This window comes from Mustelus asterias, unplaced genomic scaffold (genome assembly GCF_964213995.1).
Source record: "Mustelus asterias unplaced genomic scaffold, sMusAst1.hap1.1 HAP1_SCAFFOLD_1670, whole genome shotgun sequence".
Taxonomy (NCBI): domain Eukaryota; kingdom Metazoa; phylum Chordata; class Chondrichthyes; order Carcharhiniformes; family Triakidae; genus Mustelus; species Mustelus asterias.
In genome coordinates, this window is record NW_027591615.1 from 29,878 (window position 1) to 52,500 (window position 22,623).

The 22,623-nt window shown below is 48.6% G+C and overlaps 1 protein-coding gene across 1 annotated transcript in view; it reads left to right on the plus strand.

Moving 5' to 3' along the window:
- Positions 1 to 22,623, plus strand: part of LOC144488570 (GRB2-related adapter protein 2-like) — a 57,739-nt gene that overhangs the window by 29,877 nt on the left and 5,239 nt on the right. Inside the window, exons 2-5 of the mRNA XM_078206632.1 lie at positions 13,741 to 13,832; positions 15,235 to 15,354; positions 18,712 to 18,880; positions 22,204 to 22,623. The exon at positions 22,204 to 22,623 is cut by the window's right edge and continues 162 nt beyond it. Of these exons, the coding sequence (XP_078062758.1) occupies positions 13,741 to 13,832; positions 15,235 to 15,354; positions 18,712 to 18,880; positions 22,204 to 22,623 (801 nt within the window). The remainder of the gene's footprint in view (positions 1 to 13,740; positions 13,833 to 15,234; positions 15,355 to 18,711; positions 18,881 to 22,203) is intronic.

Sequence of the window (22,623 nt, forward strand, 5' to 3'; positions counted from 1 at the left end):
CAAATAAACCTGTTGGTCTTTAACCTGGTGTTGTTAAACTTCTTACTGTGTTTACCCCAGTCCAACGCCGGCATCTCCACATCATGGCTGTTTATAGGTACAGTGTGTGTCCTGTGTCCTGGTGCTGTTTATAGGTACAGTGTGTGTCCTGTGCCCTGGGCTGTTTATAGGTACAGTGTGTGTCCTGTGCAGAACATGCCCTTCCGTCAAAATGAGGCTCTTACCACATTGACCATCAGACTGAAAGAGTAAACTGACCAGATTTAGTTCTTCAACTCTCAGCACTTTGGCTAAAATCAAGCATAGGATCAAGGCTGAGATCAGATATTATCACAGTAAGAAGTCTCACAACACCAGGTTAAAGTCCAACAGGTTTATTTGGTAGCAAAAGCCACTAGCTTTCGGAGCGCTGCCCCTTCGTCAGGTGAGTGGGAGTTCTGTTCACAAACAGGGCATATAAAGACACAAACTCAATTGACAGAATAATGATTGGAATGCGAGTCTTTGCAGATAATCAAGTCTTAAAGGTACAGACAATGTGAGTGGAGAGAGGGTTAAGCACAGGTTAAAGAGATGTGTATTGTCTCCAGCCAGGACAGTTAGCGAGATTTTGCAAGTCGTGGGGGTTACAGATAGTGTGACATGAACCCAAGATCCCGGTTGAGGCCGTCCTCATGTGTGCGGAACTTGGCTATCAGTCTCTGCTCAGCGACTCTGCGTTGTCGTGTGTCATGAAGGCCGCCTTGGAGAACGCTTACCCGAAGATCAGAGGCTGAATGCCCGTGACCGCTGAAGTGTTCTCCAACAGGAAGAGAACACTCTTGCCTGGTTATTGTCAAGCGGTGTTCATTCATCCGCTGTCATAGCATCTGCATGGTCTCCCCAATGTACCATGTCTCAGGACATCCTTTCCTGCAGCGTATCAGGTAGACAACGTTGGCTGAGTTGCAAGAGTATGTACCATATACCTGGTGGATGGTGTTCTCACGTGAGATGATGGAATCAGTGTCGATGATCCGGCACGTCTTGCAGAGGTTGCTGTGGCAGGTTTTTGTGGTGTCGTGGTCACTGTTCTCCTGAAGGCTGGGTAGTTTGCTGCGGACAATGGTCTGTTTAAGGTTGTGCGGTTGTTTGAAGGCAAGAAGTGAGGGTGTGGGGATGGCCTTGGCGAGATGTTCGTCTTCATCGTCTTCACAACACACGACAGCGCAGAGTCGCTGAGCAGAGACTGATAGCCAAGTTCCGCACACATGAGGACGGCCTCAACCGGGATCTTGGGTTCATGTCACACTATCTGTAACCCCCACGACTTGCCTGGGCTTGCAAAATCTCACTAACAGTTCTGGCTGGAGACAATACACATCTCTAACCTGTGCTTAACCGTCTCTCCACTCACATTGTCTGTACCTTTAAGACTTGATTACCTGTAAACACTCGCATTCCAACCATTATTTTGTAAATTGAGTTTGTGTCTTTATATGCCCTGTTTGTGAACAGAACTCCCACTCACCTGACGAAGGAGCAGCGCTCCAAAAGCTAGTGGCTTGTGCTACCAAATAAACCTGTTGGACTTTAACCTGGTGTTGTGAGACTTCTTACTGTGCTTACCCTAGTTCAACGCCGGCATCTCTACATCAGATGTAATGCCAGATCTTTTTTTAATTCATTCGTGGGACATGGGCGTCGCTGGCTGGGCCAGCATTTATAGCCCATCCCTAGTTGCCCGAGGGCAGTTGAGAGTCAACCACATTGCTGTGGCTCTGGAGTCACATGTAGGCCAGACCGGGTAAGGACGACAGATTTCCTTCCCTAAATGACATTAGTGAACCAGATGGATTTTTCCGACAATCGGCAATGGTTTCGTGGTCATCTGTAGATTCTTAATTCCAGATATTTTTTATTGAATTCAAATTCCACCATCTGCTGTGGTGGGATTTGCATGTTAGCACTGCTGCCTCACAGTGCCAGGGATCCAGGTTCAACTGCAGCCTCGGGTGACGGTTAAGCCAAGGGTTCAGTTAACTCTGTGCTGAACCTGTCCTGGGAGTGTTTGATGGGGACAGTGTAGAGGGAGCTTTACTCTGTATCTAACCCTGTGCTGTACCTGTCCTGGAAATGTTTGATGAGGACAGTGTAGAGGGAGCTTTATTCTGTATCTAACCCCGTGCTGTACCTGTCCTGGGAGTGTTTGATGGGGGACAGTGTAGAGGGAGCTTTACTCTGTATCGAACCCCGTACTGTACCTTTCCTGGGTGTGTTTGATGGGGACAGTGTAGAGGGAGCTTTACTCTGTATCTAACCCCGTGCTGTACCTCTCCTGGGAGTGTTTGATGGGGGACAGTGTAGAGGGAGCTTTACTCTGTATCTAACCCCGTGCTGTACCTCTCCTGGGAGTGTTTGATGGGGGACAGTGTAGAGGGAGCTTTACTCTGTATCTAACCCCGTGCTGTACCTGTCCTGGGAGTGTTTGATGGGGGACAGTGTAGAGGGAGCTTTACTCTGTATCTAACCCCGTGCTGTACCTGTTCTGTGAGTGTTTGATGAGGACACTGGAAACACTTTAAAACTCTGTATCTAGCTGGGACAGAATCAAAATCACAAAATTGTTACAGGTGCTGAAGGAAGCCATTCGGCCCATCGTATCTATAGTAGTTTGTTCATGAGAAATTCACCTGGTGCCATTCTCCCGCTCTCTGCCTTCGCCCTGCACATTCTTCCTTTTCAGATAATGATCCAATTCTCTCTTGAATGACTCGATTGAACCTCCACAATCTCACCAAATGTCGGAATAGAGTCGAGGGGTCAAAGGGCCCCTTCCTCTTCCCATACCCTATGACCCAATATCATTCTTTCACCCTCTGTCTCTGGGTCCCCTCTTGGTCTGACTCTCACTTTTTCTTTCACCTAGACTGTGCTTCTCTTTTACTTTCTCTCTTTCTTGTCCTTTGATAATCTGTAAAATGAGAGCGGCACGGTGGCACAATGGTTAGCCCTGCGGCCTCACAGTGCCAGGGACCCGGGTTCAATTCCGGCCTCGGGTCACTGTGCACATTCTCCCCGTGTCTGCGTGGGTTTCCTCCGGGTGCTCCGGTTTCCTCCCACAGTCCAAAGATGTGCGGGTCAGGTTGATTGGCCGTGCTAAATTGACCCTAGTGTCAGGAGGGTTAGCAGGGTAAATATGTGGGGTTATGGGATTCGGGCCTGGATGGGAATTGTAGTCGGTGCAGACTTGATGGGCTGAATGGCCTCCTTCTGCACTGTAGGGATTCTATGATTCTATAATAATATCTACAAACATCAGTCAGCCATTCCAAGAACATGTCCTTCATAAAATGTGCAAGGAAAAAACTGGGCACAAGATGTCCCTGTAACTAACCCGTGATGTGTTACTGGTCCATTTCTAAAGAAGGAATGCAGTGAATGAGCTAATGTCCATATGAGGAACCTTTCTTTTCCATTGAGCACGTTTTAAATGTTTCAGAAGATCAGCGTGAAAGAGTCGAGCCTGCCCATGTCTCAGGTTTTGGGGTGTGGGAAAGCATCGATTGTGTAAAGCTACAGGACATCCTGGTGGATTTCTGAGCTGGAGTTGGAGTGATCTCGCACTGCATCGATTTAACTCAGCTGACCTCGCTGTGGGGAGACAGCCAGGAGTTTGACCTGGAGTTAGCTGCCTTATTGAGGTTGCCTCACACTAATCTCCCAGCCTCCTGAACTAACCCAAACTCTTCCTCGCACAACCTCACTGTCCCGAGGGAACTGACCTCCACATATTATTGAAGCCATGTTGCGGGTGTAGGGTTGTAACTGTTGGTGTCACTGTTCTCAGGCAGGGGAGGGGGAAAGTCAACCAGGATTCCTGCTCCTGTTTACCCTCCAATATCCCTCAATCTTTCTTGCGTTCCGTACCCTCCCCCCCTGTGTCCCTCAATCTTACTCACCATCTCTCTGTGTCCCTCAATCTTACTCACCATCTCTCTGTGTCCCTCAATCTTACTCACCATCTCTCTGTGTCCCTCAATCCCACTCACACACCATCTCTCCAGGTCTCTCAATCCCAGCCACACACCATCTCTCCATGTCCCTCAATCTTACCCACCATCTCTCTGTGTCCCTCAATCCCACCCACCCCCCATCTCTCCGGTTCTCTCAATCCTAGCCACACACCATCTCCCCATGTCCCTCACGGTAGCACAGTGGTTAGCACTGCTGCTTCACAGCTCCAGGGACCTGGGTTCGATTCCCGGCTTGGGTCACTGTCTGTGTGGAGTCTGCACATTCTCCTCGTGTCTGCTCCGGATTCCTCCAGGTGCTCCGGTTTCCTCCCACAGTCCAAAGATGTGCGGGTTAGGTCAATTGGCCAGGTTAAAAATTGTCCCTTAGTGTCCTGAGATGCGTAGGTTAGAGGGATTAGCGGGTAAATGTGTAGGGATATGGGGGTAGGGCCTGGGTGGGATTGTAGTCGGTGTAGACTTGATGGGCCCAGTGGCCTCTTTCTGCACTGTAGGGTTTCTATTTCTATTCTATTCTATGAAAGACCATCTCTCTGTGTCCCTCAATCCCACCCACCCCCCATCTCTCCAGGTCTCTCAATCCCAGCCACCCCCCATCTCTCCATGTCCCTCATTCCCACTTGGTTGTGATTTCCACTTCAATTAATTTGTGAATCTGTCGTTCTGCCAGTGAATAAAATAACCAATCAAGGTGATGGATTGATGTTTATATAAAATGAGTTCATTGATGTTCCTTCGGGAATCCTTCACCCCTCTCTGAGCCGCACTTGTCTCCAGTGCCACATTGTGGGTGAGGTTGGCCCTGCTCCTGTCTAGACCCCAGGACACGGTGTGCCAGGCTTTAACCCATCCCGAGAATGAGGGAAACAGAAACCTGTTGACCATCGCGGGGAAAATGTTGCACACACACACACAGGCTGGATGCTCTGAACTCAATAGCAGCAGTATGTGCTGCCACTTGCTAAAGATCAAGGCGCTGATAAGAGGGAGTGTGCTGTCAATTGCGCTGCGCTATCAGATGATGTCAGGAAGCTGAGGCTGAGAGAGAGAGAGAGAAAGGTTTTTGGGTGAAGGGAGCTGAAAGCTGTGTGTGGTCTTGGGCCACGCAGGTGCATGAGGAGGAAGCCAGCTCTTGTACTGCAGCCAATAGACATCGGAAGATTCTTAGAAAATTCTGCTGTTGGAGCTGACAGTTCAGAAACAAAACTCTGCAAGGAACTGCACATTCAAGCCCTCATAGCACAGCGCAGGAGGAGGCCATTCAGCCCATTGTGCCCGTGCCAGCTCTTTGAAAGGGCAATCCAATCAGCCCCACTGCCCAGAACCCAGCATGTAATTCCTTCTCCAATATTCACCCCACTCCCCTTTAACAGTCGCCGTTGGATCTGCTTAAGGCCACGGTGGCACAGTGGTTAGCACTGCTGCCTCACAGTGCCAGGGACCCGGGTTCGATTCCCGGGGGCACGGTGGCACAGTGGTTAGCACTGCTGCCTCACAGTGCCAGGGACCCCGGGTTCCATTCCCAGCCGGGTGCTCCGGTTTCCTCCCACAGTCCGAAAGATGTGCAGGTTAGGTTGATTGGCCGTGCTAAATTGATCCTAGTGTCACGGGGGTTTAGCAGGGTAAATGTGTGGGGTACAAGAATAGGGCCTGGGTGGTATTGTGGTCGGTGCAGACTCGATGGGCCAAATGGCCTCCTTCTGCACTGGATAAGATTCTAGGATAAGATAAAATTTTAAACTTTAAAGTTTATCATAGATCATAGAAACCCTACAGTGCAGAAGGAGGCCATTCGGCCCATCGAGTCTGCACCGACCACAATCCCACCCAGGCTCTACCCCCACATATTTACCCGCTAATCCCTCTAACCTACGCATCCCAGGACTCTAAGGGGCAATTTTTAACCTGGCCAATCAATCTAACCTGCACATCTTTGGACTGTGGGAGGAAACCGGAGCACCCGGAGGAAACCCACGCAGACACGGGGAGAATGTGCAAACTCCACACAGACAGTGACCCAAGCCGGGAATCGAACCCAGGTCCCTGGAGCTGTGAAGCAGCAGTGCTAACCCACTGTGCTACCGTGCCGCCCTATCTCCGTCTTAAAGACACTCAATGACCCGGCCTCCACAGCCTTTTGCGGCAAAGGGTTCCACAGATTCACCACTCTCTGGCTGAAGAAATTCCTCCTCATCTCAGTTTTAAAGGATCGTCTCTTTAGCCTGAGGTTCCACCGTCCTTTCAGGCAGCACCTTCCAGACCACAGCAACTTGCTGCGTTAACTTTGCCTCATGTCTCAAGAGGTAAAGAAGAGCTGAGGGAATGCAGCGAGTGGTTCGGGGTCGGGAATACACTGGCTGAGGAAGTGGTGGGGCAGATCCAATCACAACTTTCAAAAAAAGGAATTGGATCGACCCCTGAAAGGAGAAAATAATTCAGGGCTCCAGGGGGGTGCAATGGTAGGAGCTAAATATCTCTTTCAGAACTTGGTTTTCTCCGATGCTGTACCCAGTCAATGATGCTCGGTATGGTCATGACCTGGACCTTGCTGCCTCTGAGGGCGGTGGAAGTGGAGACCATCTTTGATTTCAAAAGGAAATTTGATGGGCAGTTGAGGAAAATAAATGCGTATTGTGACAGGGATAAAGTGGGGGAAAATGAGACTGACTGGACAGCGTGGAATCAATGGGATGAATGGCCTGATCCTGTGCCATAAGCATCTGGAGTTTAGAAGAGTGAGAATGGATCTCATAGAAACTTAATAAATTCTGACAGGGTTGGAGACAGGGTAGATTCAGAAAGATTGTTCCCAATGGTGGGGGAATCCAGAACTAGGGGTCATAGTTTGAGGATAAGGGCTAAACCTTTTAGGACTGAGATAAGGAGAAATTTCTTCACCCAGAGGATGGGGAATGTGTGGAATTCACTCCCACAGAAAGTAGTTGAGGCCAAAACATTGTCTGATTTCAAGAAGAAATTAGATGTAGCTCTTGGGGCTAAAGGGATCGAGGGGGAAGGGGGGGATCAGGATATTGAATTCGATGATCAGCCATGATCAAAATGAATGGCGGAGCAGGGGCTCGAAGGGCCGAATGGCCTCCTCCTGCTTCTGGTTTCTATGTTTCTATTCTGTGACGCCAGTCGATGTCAGCTGAGGCTGTGCTGTCGATGACCCTAAATCTCTGTGTCCTCTCGCTTCCCTCTGTTGTTCAAATTTCTCCTGATCTGAGATGAATGTTTATAAGAGATCCACTCCGATGTTCCTAGGGTTCAATCCCACAATACAAACCCGCAAACAAGGTGCAGGAGTAAGGCCATTCAGCCCCTCGAGCCTGTTCCACCATTCAATAAGACCATGGCTGATCTGATGATAACCTCAAATCTGCATCCTGCCTATCCCCGATAACCTACCACACCCCCCCCCCTTGCTTATCAAGAATTTATCCACCTATGCCATAAGAATGTTCAAAGGTTATACTTGCACCAGCTTTTCAAGAAGAGAGGTCCAAAGGCTCACACCCTCTGAGAGACCTTTTTTTGCTGCTTCTCCGTTTTAAGTGGTCAACACTTTATTTTTAATCGGTGACCTTTAGTCTAGTTTTACCTAGAAGAGTAAATATAATCTCCACATCCACCCTGTCAATTCCCCTCCGGCTCTTATAGTTCAATCAAGTTGCCTCTCACTCTTCTAGGATACAAGCCAGGAAGAGGCCATTCGGCCCTTCGTGCCTGCTCCACCATTCATTACGATCATGGCTGATCGTCCAACTCGATAGCCTAATTCTGCTTTCTCCCCATAACCTTTGATCCCATTCGCCCCAAGTGCTATATCCAGCCGCCTCTTGAATACATTCAATGTTTTGGCATCAACTACTTCCTGTGGTAATGAATTCCACAGGCTCACCACTCCCTGGGTGAAGAAATGTCTCCTCATCTCCATAAATGGTCTACCCCGAATCACAGTAAGAATTTAACAACACCAGGTTAAAGTCCAACAGGTTTATTTGGTAGCAAAAGCCACACAAAAGGATCGCAACAGACACCTCCAGACGCTGAAAGATGCCCTCATAAGAACAGGATGTAGCGCTCGACTCATTGATCAACAGTTCCAACCGTCTCCACGTCATGACTACCCCGAATCCTCAGACTGTGACCCCTGGTTCTGGACTCCCCCCACCATCAGGAACATCCTCCCTGCATCTACCCTGTCTAGTCCTGTTAGAATTTTATTAGTCTCTATGAGATTCCCCCCCCCTCATTCGTCTGAACTCCAGCGAAAACAATCCTAACCTAGTCAATCTCTCCTCACTCATCAGTCCCGCCATCCCCGGAATCAGCCTGGTAAACCTTCGCTGCACTCCCTCGAGAGCAAGAACATCCTTCCTCAGAAAAGGAGACCAAAACTGCACACAATACTCTAGGTGTGGCCTCACCAAGGCCCTGTATAGGTGCAACAACACTTCCCTGCTCCTGTACTCTCGCGATGAATGTCTCCTTTCAGCACTTTCCAGTCACGTACAATAGCACCGTGTTCAACAGTGATGATCATCATAGAAATCCCACAGCACAGAAAGAGGCCATTCGGCCCATCGAGTCTGCACCGACCACAATCCCACCCAGGCCCTACGCCCATATCCCTACATATTTACCCACTAATCCCTCTAACCTACGCATCTCAGGACACGAAGGGCAATTTTAGCATAGCCAATCAACCTAACCTGCACATCTTTGGACTGTGGGAGGAAACCGGAGCACCCGGAGGAAACCCACGCAGACACGAGGAGAATGTGCAAACTCCACACAGACAGTGACCCAAGCCGGGAATCGAACCCAGGTCCCTGGAGCTGTGAAGCAGCAGTGCTAACCACTGTGCTACCGTGCTGTATTCTTACCATCCTGAGCCCACAGTGAAGGACTTTATGTGACAATGATGTAAATCAGCAATTTGATATGGAAAGCACTGTCTAGCTGTGAATCAGACTTTCTGAACTCAACACGCAAATTTATCATTTATTTGATGGTTTGGGTTATAAGGAGAGGCTGGATAGACTGGGACTTTTTTCTCTGGAGCGTAGGAGGCGTAGGGATAGGGGTCTATAAAATAATGAGGGGCACAGATCAGCGAGATAGTCAGTATCTGTTCCCAAAGGTAGTGGAGTCTAAAACTAGAGGGCATAGGTTTAAGGTGAGAGGGGAGAGATACAAGAGGGTCCAGAGGGGCAGTTTTTTCACACAGAGGGTGGTGAGTGTCTGGAACAAGCTGCCAGAGGCAGTAGTAGAGGCGGGTACAATTTTGTCTTCTAGACAGTTACATGGGTAAGATGGGTATAGAGGGATATGGACCAAATGCGGGCAATTGGGACTAGCTTAGGGGTTAAATAAAAGGGGCGGCATGGACAAGTTGGGCTGAAGGGCCTGTTTCCATGCTGTAAATGACTGATTTACAGTCACCTCACACAGAAACACTTTGCCGGCAATTTGCCACAGGAATCACTGAAATATAAGGACCAAGCTTTATCTCATTCACCTTTACCATAAAAAGTTAAAGTTCATTTATTGGTCAAAAGTAAGACTTACATTAACACTGCAATGAAGTTACTGTGAAATTCCCCAAGTCGCCACATTCCGGGTACACTGAGGGAGAATTTAGCATGGCCAATGCACCTAACCACCCTGGTACTCACATGGTACAATGATGTTGGAACACAAGACCATGAGAAATAGGAGCAGGAGGAGACCATTCGGGCCTGCTCTGCCATTCTGTACGACCATGACTGATCTTGGGTTTCAAATCCATTTTCCCTGCCTGTTCCCCATATCCCTGATTTCCCCAAGAGATCCCACAGCCTTAAATATATTCAACAATGGAGCATCTATACCCCTCTGGGGGAGAGAATACCAAAGATTTACAACCCTTTGAGTGAAATAATTTCTCCTCATCTCAGTCCTAAATGATTGGCCCCGCATTCCCAGTGTTTTAGATTCCCTAGCCAGCGGAAACAATCTCTCGGTGTCCATCCTATTCAACCCCCTCAGAATCCTCTACGTTTCAATGCGATCTCCTCTGATTCTTCTGCACTCCAGAGAATATAGACCCCAGTTTACTCAGCCTCACCATTGGACAACCCCCTCATCCCAGGGACCAATCCAGTGAACCCTCACTGTACCCCCTCCAATGCAAGTTTATCCTTTCTTAAATATGAAGACCAAAACTACACACAAAGTGGTCTCACCAAAACCCTGTACAACTGTAGGTAGACAGCTTTATTCCTGTACTCCAATCCCCTTGCCAAGGCTAACGTGCCATTTGCCTTCCGAATTGCTTGTTGCACCTGCACGCTAACTTCCTGTGTTCGCTGTAGCGGCACACTCAAATTCTCACCTTTATCAACACTTACAAGCTCCTCACCTTTAGAAATATTCTGTCTTTCCAGTTGTTACAACCAAAGTGAGTAACTTCCCGTCTCCCACCTGCCACCCCGCGTTGCCCCCTCACCCAACCTTTTCAGAGCAAACTTAGATGCATCACTCTCTGCCTCGTCATCTCAGTTGTTGATGTAGATTGTAAATAGCTGGGGCCCCAGCACTGATCCTTGTCATACTCCACTGCTCGCCACATTGGAAAACCCCTGTTTTTGCCCACTCTCTGTTTCCTATCCATTAATCAACCCTCTAGCCAAGCTAAAATATTACCGCCAACTCCATGAACATTTATCTTGCCTGTTAACCTTTTGTGCAGAATCTTATTCAAGTATACCACATCTACTGATTCCCCTTTATAGAATCCCTACTGTGCAGAAGGAGGCCATTTGGCCCATCAAGTCTGCACTGACCACAATCCCACCCAGGCCCTATCTTTGTAACCCCACGTATTTACCCTGCTAGTTCCCCTGACAATTTATCTGGCACTGGAGGGGGTGCAGAGGAGATTCACTAGGTTGATTCCGGAGTTGAGAGTGTTGGCTTATGAGGAGAGACTGAGTAGACTGGGGTTATACTCTATGGAATTCAGAAGAATGAGGGGAGATCTTATAGAAACATATAAGATTATGAAGGGAATAGATAAGATAGAAGCAGGGAGGTTCTTTCCACTGGTGGGTGAAACTAGAACTAGGGACTGTGGCCTCAAAATAAGAGGGGGCAGATTTAGGACTGAGTTGAGGAGGAACTTCTTCACACAAAGAGTTGTGAATCTGTGGAATTCCCTGCCCAGTGAAGCAGTTGAGGCTACCTCATTGAATGTTTTTAAGGCAAGGATAAATACATTTTTGAACAGTAAAGGAATTAAGGGTTATGGTGAGCGGGCGGGTAAGTGGAGCTGAGTCCACGAAAAGATCAGCCATGATCTTATTAAATGGCAGAGCAGGCTCTAGGGGCCAGATGGCCTACTCCTGCTCCTAGTTCTTATGTTCTTATGACATCCAATCCACCTAACCCACACATCTTTGGAGTGTGGGAGGAAACCGGAGCACCCAGAGGAAACCCACACAAACACGGGGAGAACGTGCAGACTCCACACAGACGGTCACCCAAGGCTGGAATTGAACCTGGGTCCATGGCACAGTGAGGCAGCAGTGTTAACCACGGTGCCACCATGCCACCCCACCATATTATCTACCCGACTAGTTACATCCTCAAAAACTCTAATAAATCTGTCAAACAGCATTTCCCTGTAGTAAAACCATGTTGACTTGTTCCAATCATACTATGTTTTTCTAAGTCAATTGTTAAGACTTCCTTAGATTCCAGCATTTTCCCAACTATTGACGTTAGATTCACTGCTTTCCCCCTCCCTCATTTCTTGAAAAGTGGTCTAACATTTGCCAATTTCCAATCTAGTGCGACCATTCTCTAACCTAAGGAATTTTGGGAAACTCTTCATTTACTTTTTTCTGCAGCTATCTCTTTTAGACCCTAAGGGTGTAGTCCGCCAAGCCCCAGAACTTTGTCAGATTTTAGCTCCTTACGTTTCTCCAATGCTTATCTTTCTGATATTAATTTCCCTAATTTCCTCACTCCTTATAGCCCCGAGGTTATAACCTATTTCTGGTACGGAACTTGTGTCTCCTGCTGTGAAGGCAAACAGAAAATATTTGTTCAATGCTGCTGCCATTTCCTCATTCCCCATTTTAATTACTCCCGTTTCTAGTGGATAATGTTTACTTTAGCAATGGAGTTATTGGTTAATCACAATGATCAACCTCGGCCAATGAATCGACATTGGACCCAGACATGAGGTGAGGAAAACCCCCTCCACCCCCCCCCCCCCCCCCAACAGTGGTGGGCAGCTTTGGGAATCGGTCAAAATTCACCTCCCACCCCCCCACTCAATGCCCCACCAAACTCAAATTACTCAGGTGTTGGCTTCCCAAAATGTTATTTCCAGAAAAAAAATCTATCTCATTCACATTTGAGCGAATCAATACCAATTACCCAGCCATCTTTCTCAGGATCCTGTTCCACAGGTTGGTCCCTCACTCACAGAAGTATTATTTCTGTAGATCTCGATCTGTTTTTGCATTTACCCCTTCTAATCTCCTCTGGATTGACATTTGATTAGATTTGATCTGATTTATTATTGTCACATGTATTGGGATGCAGTGAAAAGTATTGTTTCTTGCGCGCTGTACAGACAAAGCATACCGTTCATAGAGTACATAGGAAGAAGGAAAGGAGCGGGTGCAGAATGTCGTGTTACAGTCATAGCTAGGGTGTAGAGAAAGATCAACTTAATGCGAGGTAGGTCCATTCAAAAGTCTGACAGCAGCAGGGAAGAAGCTGTTCTTGAGTCGGTTGGTGCGTGACCTCAGACTTTTGTATCTTTTTCCCGACGGAAGAAGGTGGAAGAGAGAATGTCCGGGGTGCGTGGGGTCCTTAATTAGGCTGGCTGTTTTCCCGAGGCAGCGGGAAGTGTAGACAGACTCAATGGATGGGAGGCTGGTTTGCACGATGGACGGGGCTACATTCACAGCCCTTTGTAGTTTCTTGTGGTCTTGGACAGAGCAGGAGCCAGACCGAGCTGTGATACAACCAGAAAGAATGATCTGATTTTGATTTGATTTGATTTAGCATACAGTGAAAAGTATTGTTTATTGCGCGCTAGACAGACAAAGCATACAGTTCATAGAGAAGGAAAGGAGAGAGTGCAGAATGTAGTGTTACAGTCATAGCTAGGGTGTAGAGAAAGATCAACTTAGTGTGAGGGAGGTCCATTCAAAAGTCTGATGGCAGCAGGGAAAAGGCTGTTCTTGAGTCGGTTGGTGCGTGACCTCAGACTTTTGTATCTTTTTTCCGATGGAAGAAGGTGGAAGAGAGAATGTCCGGGGTGTGTGGGGTCCTTAATTATGCCGGCTGCTTTGCCGAGGCAGCAGGAAGTGTAGACAGAGTCAATGAATGGGAGGCTGGTTTGCGTGATGGATTGGGCTACACTCACGACCCTTTGTAGTTCCTTGCGGTCTTGGGCAGAGCAAGAGCCATACCAAGCTGTGATACAACCAGAAAGAATGCTTTCTATGGTGCATCTGTAAAAGTTGGTGAGATTCGTAGCACATTGTTTCAGACAAGACAAAATGGCTTGTCACTGCCAATGTTTTCCAGCTCCTTTAGAATCCTAAAAGTAATGACTGAATTACCTCTCAACCGTCACCTTGTCCAATGAGAATGAGCTACAACCAACGGTGTGCTTCTCTATGTCTTTTTCCTTACCTTTTCATGTCTTATCCCCCAGGTTCTGAGCACAGAGGATGATTGGTACAAAGCCGAACTTCACGGGCATGAGGGGTTTGTGCCAAAGAACTACATTGAAATTAATGTACCCAGGTATGTACCAGGAATGCAATATACATTCCCCCCTCAGCAGCATGTTACACACTCCAAAACAAAGCCAATAATATCTATTTCTTTGCTAAATAGATTGGAAACAGATGTGTAAGTCCCAATTAATAGCCATTTTTGTGTCTATTATACAGAACAGCAGCTCCTGTGTATACTGCACAGGGAGTGGCAGTCCCTGTGTATATTATAGGGAGTAATAGTCTCTGTGCATTTTATTATTCATTCATGGGATGTGGGCATCGCTGGCTGGGCAAAGGGTAGGGACAGGGTGGTAGGGAGCAGCTGTCCCCCTTGGTTGAGGGATCAATCACAAGGAACAGTTGAGGACTCTGGGTCTGTACTCATTGGAGTTTAGAAGGATGAGGGGGGATCTTATTGAAACTTACAGGATACTGCGAGGCCTGGATAGAGTGGACGTGGAGAGGATGTTTCCACTAGTAGGAAAAACTAGAACCAGAGGGCACAACCTCAGGCTAGAGGGACGATCCTTTAAAACAGAGATGAGGAGGAATTTCTTCAGCCAGAGAGTGGTGAATCTGTGGAACTCTTTGCCGCAGAAGGCTGTGGAGGCCGGGTCATTGAGTGTCTTTAAGACAGAGATAGGTAGGTTCTTGATTAATAAGGGGATCAGGGGTTATGGGGAAAAGGCAGGAGAATGGGGATGAGAAAAATATCAGCCATGATTGAATGGCGGAGCAGACTCGATGGGCCGAGTGGCCTAATTCTGCTCCTATGTCTTATGGTCTTATGGGACATAGTTTTAGAGTGAGAGGCAAGTAGATTCAAAGGTGATTTGAGAAAGAAATAATTCACTCAGAGGGTAGTGGAAGCCGGGAACCTTACAACGTTTAAAAAATATTTGGCTGAGGACTTGAAATATCACAACGTTCAAGGATATGGGACAAGTGCAGGAAAATGGGATTAGCTCAACTTTAGTGCTAGTTATTGTCAGTGCAGACTCGGTGGGCCGAAGGGCCTTGTCTGCGTTGTACAACCCTATGACTCTGATAACAGCTCCTATGTATATTGTCAAGAATTACAGCTTCTGTATATATTAATATCAGCTTCTTTGTATGTTATAGAGAATAGCAGTCCCTGTGTATATTATAGAGAAATCAGTTCCTGTGTATATTGTTGGGAATAGTGGTTTTTGTGTATACTACAGGGAATAGCAGCTTCTGTGTATATTGTTGGGAATTACGGTTTCTGTGTATATTGCTGAGAATAGCAGCTCCTGTGTATATTCTCCAGAGTTGCAGCTGCTGTGTACACTGGCAGCCCGGGAGTTGGCCAGAATGGGATAGTTTGCACTGGGCGCGAGGGCCCATTTCTCACCCTTGGTCCAGTGAGATTTTTCCTGACCATGCAATTCTATTTTCTCAAACAGCTGGTTCTGCGGAGGGATTGCCCGAAATGAGGCTGAGGCCACTCTGTTGGAGCAGGAGGTGGGATTCTTCCTCATCCGGGCTAGCCAGAGCTCCAAGAATGAGTTCTCCATCTCGGTCAGGTACGTGGAGGGGGAGGGAGAGGGGAGGGGAGGGGAGGGGAGGGGGTGGTGCGGGGAGCAGCCTACAAACTTCACCTGGCAGCCTCCTGGGGACAGCTTGACTTTTTAACCATAAAATATTGCAGCACAGAGGAGGCCATTCAGCCCGTCGAGTCGGCACACTGGCGTCACGTCACTGGAAATATGGAGCTCAGCGCAGTCACTGAGGGCCAAAGGTTTTCACAGAGTTTCTTTTTGAATTCCATCCTGACATTTGCAGCACGAAGGGGTTTTTAGTAAGATACGCAGATCAATAGATAGATTCACTGCTGGCTTGATTGTTTAATAGATAGGTGGATTTATTCTCACCAAGGTTTAGACCACACTTACTAATCACCTCATCACAACATTCAAAACAACCTTGCAGATGGACTGATAGGGGTGTACGTGAAGAGTGGGAGATTTGTATTAGATACCAACATGCAGGTGATAGAGATTAACCTGTTCAGGCAACATCAAGAAGGTGTAGACATTGCGGTCAGCAGAATGAAATTGGACAGAAACATCGTCAAATTTCACGGGTTACTCTCAGTGAACGAGGTCTGTGTGGAGGGCGTCAGAGGAAGGATTGGAGATACTGCGTCATAACCTCATTTATCTGCCTTGCTTTCATAAACCCCAACATTCAATCGGTGGCACAGTGGTTAGCGCTGCTGCCTCACAGCGCCAGGGACCCGGGTTCAATTCCCGGGTTGGGTCACACTGTCTGTGCGGAAGTTGCACATTCTCCCCGTGTCTGCGTGGGTTTCCTCCGGGTGCTCAGGTTTCCTCCCCACAGTCCAAAAGACGTGCCGGTTAGGGTGCATTGGCCGTGCTAAATTCTCCCTCGGTGTACCTGAACGGGAGTGTGGTGACTGGGGGATTTTCACAGTAACTTCATTGCAGTGTTAATGTAAGCCGACTTGTGACACTAATAAATAAACTTTAACATTGGAGATACTTTTGCTCTTTTTGGAAAATTAAGCAGGATACAGAAAGCCAAAGATGTTTTGGTCAAATCGAAGGTAAAAGTTCATGAAGGGATGATATTCCCGTTTTATTATTATCTGGATCTGAGTGTCGGAATGTGAGGGAAGTTGACCTGGGAATGATAGAGCAGGGGTGAGTTCTTTGGGAAAAATATCCAGGGCACAAATATTCAGGACACGGACATTTTTCAATATGAACAAACACATTAAGAACCATTTGGCCCTTGGAATGAGAACATGGCTTGCAAAGGAAGCAATGTTTATGCAGGAGATTGAATGTTAAAGACTTTGAAACCGAGGCACGTAATGGGACTCGGATGCAGATCGTCAGAATTTAATTGACTGGCAGTACAGGCTTGAGGAGCTAAATGATCTCCTCCCGTTCTTGGGTTCATAGAATTCCTAGAATCCCTACAGTGCAGAAGGAGACCATTCGGCCCATCAAGCCTGCACCAACTAACCCCACCTGCCACCCTCCCTCTCCCTGTAACCCCGCACATTTAGCATGGCCAATCCACCTAACCTACACATCTTTGAACACTAAGGGGCAATTTAGCATGGCCAATCCACCTAACTTGCACATCTTTGAACACTAGGGGTCAATTTAGCATGGCCAATCCACCTAACCTGCACATCTTTGGACACTAAGGGACAATTTAGCATGGCCAATCCACCTAACCTGCACATCTTTGAACATTAAGTGACAATTTAGCATGGCCAATCCACCTAACCTACACATCTTTGGACACTAAGGCACAATTTAGCATGGCCAATCCACCTAACCTGCACATCTTTGGACATTAAGTGACAATTTAGCATGGCCAATCCACCTAACCTACACATCTTTGGACACTAAGGCACAATTTAGCATGGCCAATCCACCTAACCTGCACATCTTTGGACATTAAGTGACAATTTAGCATGGTCAATCCCTCTAACCTGCACAGCTTTGAACTAAGGAACAATTTAGCATGGCCAATCCACCTAACCTGCACATCTTTGGAATGTGGGAGGAAACCGGAGCACCCGGAGGAAACCCACGCAGACACGGGGAGAAAGTGCAAACTTCGCACAGACAGTGACCCGAGCCGGGAATCGAACCCGGGTCCCTGGTGTTGTGAAGCAGCAGTGCCAACCACGGTTCAGGAAATAGTTTTGTCACACAGTTTTCTAGAATGTCTTTAACCCCAGGCTCACTCCCAGTTTAGCCCCACATTGGAAAACTCCAGGACAGCGGTTTATAAAATTCTGAAAGTTTTGAGAGAGTGGAAACAGAAGAGCATGTTTCCTCTCGTGGGGAAGAGCATAACCAGAGGCTGTCAATATAAGATGGTCACCGATAACTCCAACAGGGAATTTGGAAGCAGCTTCTTTACCCATAGACTGGGGGCAATGTGGAACTTGTTCCCACAGCAGCGTTTGAAGAGAATAATAAGATAGATTGAAGGGGGAACTAGGGTAAAATGAGGGAGAAGGGGATAGAGGGATACGATAGTAGATTTAGATGAGTAAAGATGGAGGGAGGCTCAAGTGAAGCATAAACACCAGCATGGACTGTTAATAGAATCATAGAATCCTACAGTGCGGAAGGAGGCCATTCAGTCCATTGGGTCCACACCGACCACAATCCCACCCAGGCCCTATCCCCATAACCCCATGCATTTTACCCCAGCTAGTCCCCCTGATACTAAGGGACAATTTAGCATGGCCAATCCACCTAACCTGCACATCTTTGGACATGATGTGGAGTTGCCGGCGTTGGACTGGGGTGGGCACAGTAAGTAGTCTCACAACAGCAGGTTAAAGTCCAACAGGAGCGCTGCTCCGAAAGCTCGTGCTACCAAATAAACCTATTGGACTTTAACCTGGTGTTGTGAGACTACTCACTGTGCCCATCTTTGGACACTAAGGGACAATTTAGCATGGCCAGTCCACCTAACCTGCACATCTTTGGGACTGTAGGACTAAACCGGAGCACCCGGAGGAAACCCATGCAGACACGGGGAGAATGTGCAAACTCCACACCAGACAGTGACCCAAGCCGGGAATCGAACCCTGGTCCCTGGTGCTGTGAGGCAGCAGTGCTAACCCACTGTGCCACCGTGTCGCCGGAATGTCCCATGTGATCCTTGTAAATGTGAAACAAAGGAGAGCGACTTGGTTCGCTGCCTTTTGACGCAAGGTTCCAGTTGCAGGATTTCCCAAGTCTCTGTTCCCTTAGCAAGAGCCAATCCTTGTTCAAACACCTTTCCAGGCCTCAGGTCCTCGATCCTGCCAGTTTCTGGAAAGCCATAATTCTAACCGTCACATCATTACTGGATTCTCAATCAGAAAATGGGTTTATTTTCAGGCATGCGGAAGATGTCCAGCATTTTAAGGTCCTGCGAGATGGCAAAGGTCATTACTTCCTGTGGTCAGAGAAGTTTGACTCCCTCAACAAGCTGGTGGAATATTACAAAGCCAGCTCCATCTCCAAGACAACGCAGATCTACCTGAGGGACTCCAAGAAAGAAACAAAGGTACGTACAGGAGTCAGCAGAGGCTCAGTGAGTGTGTTCACGCCAAGTCGCCGCTCAAGAGAGCTGGGTACAAATTCTAGCTTGATAATTTCAGTGCAGTACTGAGTGAGTGCCGCACTGTCAGAGGGTCAGTACAGAGGGAGTGCCGCACTGTCAGAGGGTCAGTACTGAGGGAGTGCCGCACAGTCAGAGGGTCAGTGCTGAGGGAGTGCCGCACTGTCAGAGGGCCAATACTGAGGGAGTGCCGCACTGTCAGAGGGTCAGTACTGAGGGAGTGCCGCACTGTCAGAGGGTCAGTACTGAGGGAGTGCTGCACTGTCAGAGGGTCAGTGCTGAGGGAGTGCCGCACTGTCAGAGGGTCAGTACTGAGGGAGTGCCGCACTGTCAGAGGGTCAGTACTGAGGGAGTGCCGCACTGTCAGAGGGTCAGTACTGAGGGAGGGCTGCACTGTCAGAGGGTCAGCGCTGAGGGAGTGCTGCACTGTCAGAGGGTCAGTGCTGAGGGAGTGCTGCACTGTCAGAGGGTAAATACTGAGGGAGTGCCGCACTGTCAGAGGGTCAGTACTGAGGGAGTGCCGCACTGTCAGAGGGTCAGTGCTGAGGGAGTGCCGCACTGTCAGAGGGTCAGTACTGAGGGAGGGCCGCACTGTCAGAGGGTCAGTACTGAGGGAGCGCCGCGCTGTCAGAGGGTCAGTACTGAGGGAGTGCCACACTGTCAGAGGGTCAGTGCTGAGGGAGTGCCGCACTGTCAGAGGGTCAGTACTGAGGGAGTGCCGCACAGTCAGAGGGTCAGTGCTGAGGGAGTGCCGCACTGTCAGAGGGCCAGTACTGAGGGAGTGCCGCACTGTCAGAGGGTCAGTACTGAGGGAGTGCCGCACTGTCAGAGGGTCAGTACTGAGGGAGTGCCGCACTGTCAGAGGGTCAGTACTGAGGGAGGGCTGCACTGTCAGAGGATCAGTACTGAGGGAGTGCCGCACTGTCAGAGGGTCAGTACTGAGGGAGTGCCGCACTGTCAGAGGGTCAGTACTGAGGGAGTGCTGCACTGTCAGAGGGTCAGTGCTGAGGGAGTGCCGCACTGTCAGAGGGTCAGTACTGAGGGAGTGCCGCACTGTCAGAGGGTCAGTACTGAGGGAGTGCCGCACTGTCAGAGGGTCAGTACTGAGGGAGGGCTGCACTGTCAGAGGGTCAGCGCTGAGGGAGTGCTGCACTGTCAGAGGGTCAGTGCTGAGGGAGTGCTGCACTGTCAGAGGGTAAATACTGAGGGAGTGCCGCACTGTCAGAGGGTCAGTACTGAGGGAGTGCTGCACTGTCAGAGGGTCAGTGCTGAGGGAGTGCCGCACTGTCAGAGGGTCAGTACTGAGGGAGGGCCGCACTGTCAGAGGGTCAGTACTGAGGGAGCGCCGCGCTGTCAGAGGGTCAGTACTGAGGGAGTGCCACACTGTCAGAGGGTCAGTGCTGAGGGAGTGCCGCACTTTCAGAGGGTCAGTACTGAGGGAGTGCCGCACTGTCAGAGGGTCAGTACTGAGGGAGTGCCACACTGTCAGAGGGTCAGTACTGAGGGAGTGCCGCACTGTCAGAGGGTCAGTACTGAGGGAGTGCTGCACTGTCGGAGGGTCAGTACTGAGGGAGTGCCGCACTGTCAGAGGGTCAATACTGAGGGAGTGCTGCACTGTCAGAGGTTCCGTTCTGAGGGAGTGCCGCACAGTCAGAGGACCAGTAATGAAGTGTGCTGAGTGAGTCTGGACGCCAATTCGAAACAATGCAAGGCTAGGACTCGTAAAACCTGCAGCATCGCATTCCAGCTAGTTCCCAGTAAATGTTTATATTGAAGTGGTTCTGTGACCCACTTATTCCTGACCCAGCTGTGTTTATAGCAGGAAGCAAAATGTCAGAATAAATTAAAATGTTAGATTGTTCAGCGGGACATGCAACTGGCATTTATATAAATAACACTCGTATGAGACGGTGAATCAGAACATAATCAGATAGAAACTGGCGCAAAGCCACCGAGGGAGATGTTAGAATGAGTGATCGGAAGCTTGGTGTGAGGAGGAGAGAGTGGTCTGGATGCGGAGAGGTTTAAACGGGGAATTCCACAGTTTGAGGCACAGTTTGGGAGCTGAAGGCATGGCTGCCAATGCTGGAAGAATAGAAATCGGACCATCTCGTGAGGCCAGAACTGGAGGAGTAAATGCAGAAAGTTGTAAAGACGGCGAATAACTGTTTAAGTTTTAAGTTTATTTATTAGTGTCACAAATAGGCTTACACTAACACTGCAATGAAGTTTTTAAAAATTCATTCATGGGACATGGGCGTCGCTGGCTGGGCCATCATTTATTGCCCATCCCTAGTTGCCCGAGGGCAGTTGAGAGTCAACCACATTGCTGTGGCTCTGGAGTCACATGTGGGCCAGACCGGGTAAGGACGGCAGATTTCCTTCCCGAAAGGACATTAGTGAACCAGATGGGTTTTTCCGACAATGGTTTCATGGTCATCAGTAGATTCTTAATTCCAGCTTTTTTTGAATTCAAATTCCACCATCTGCCGTGGTGGGATTCGAACCCGGGTCCCCAGAACATTAGCTGAGTTTCTGGATTAATAGTCTAGTGGGTTAATACCACTGGGCCATCACATTCCTTGTTACTGTGAGAATCTCCTAGCTTGTTCGGGTATACTGAGGGAGAATTTAGCACGGCCAATACATCTAACCAGCAACAGAGACAGGGAAAAGCAAGACCATGGAGGGATTTTATAAGAAGCATGGAAATATTTAACTGAGGTGAACTGGGAGTGAGTGTAGGAGCAGAGAGAGTGATACCGGGATACACTGTGTCAGTGGATGGGTGAAATATTTTGTATAGAATTGTGTGATTTCAAGAAGAAATTGGATATAGCTCTTGGGGCTAAAGGGACCAAGGGCTAGGAGGGGAAAGAGGGAGGAATCCGGATGTTGAATTTGATGATCAGCCGTGATCATAATGAATGGGCGGAGCAGGCTCGAAGGGCCGAATGGCCTCCTCCTGCTCCTCGTTTCTATGGTCAGGAGATGGGAAAGAATCCTCAGAAATCCGCTCCTCACTGCCACCTTCTGGCCAGAGTCAGCTACGACATCGTTACCAACAACTGTTTACATACAATATTTCCATTTGAAATGTTTAGGTTGCCACTTCCAATCTGAAACGTTGACATAAAAGCATGGCCAGAAGTCGGCCAGATGATGGGCCAAAACTGCAGAGGCAACGAGGGCTTTAATAATTTGCAGGATGTACGCGTATGGATGTGATCTGAAATGCAAAGGACTTTTTAAGAACTTTTCTTTTTCAGGGAGGCTTTAGTCATTCTGACTCGCGGATGCCAGATCCACGAATGATGAGCTCAAGAATGGCAGATTCCCGAATGTCGGATTCCCGAATGCCTGATTCCCGGATGCCGGATTCCCGGATGCCAAACCCTCGAATGCCGGATTCCCGGATGCCGGATTCCCGGATGCCAAACCCTCGAATGCCAGATTCCTGGATGCCGGATTCCCGAATGCCGGATTCCCGAATGCCGGATCCCCGAATGCCGGATTCCCGGATGCCAAACCCTCGAATGCCAGAACCTCGAATGCCTAACCCCCGAATTCCGGATTCGCGGATGCCCGGTCCCCGAATTCCAGAACCCCGAATGCCGGATCCACGAATTCCGGATTTCCGAATGCCGGATCCACGAATTCCGGACCCTCGACAGGCTAGCTCGCCAGGC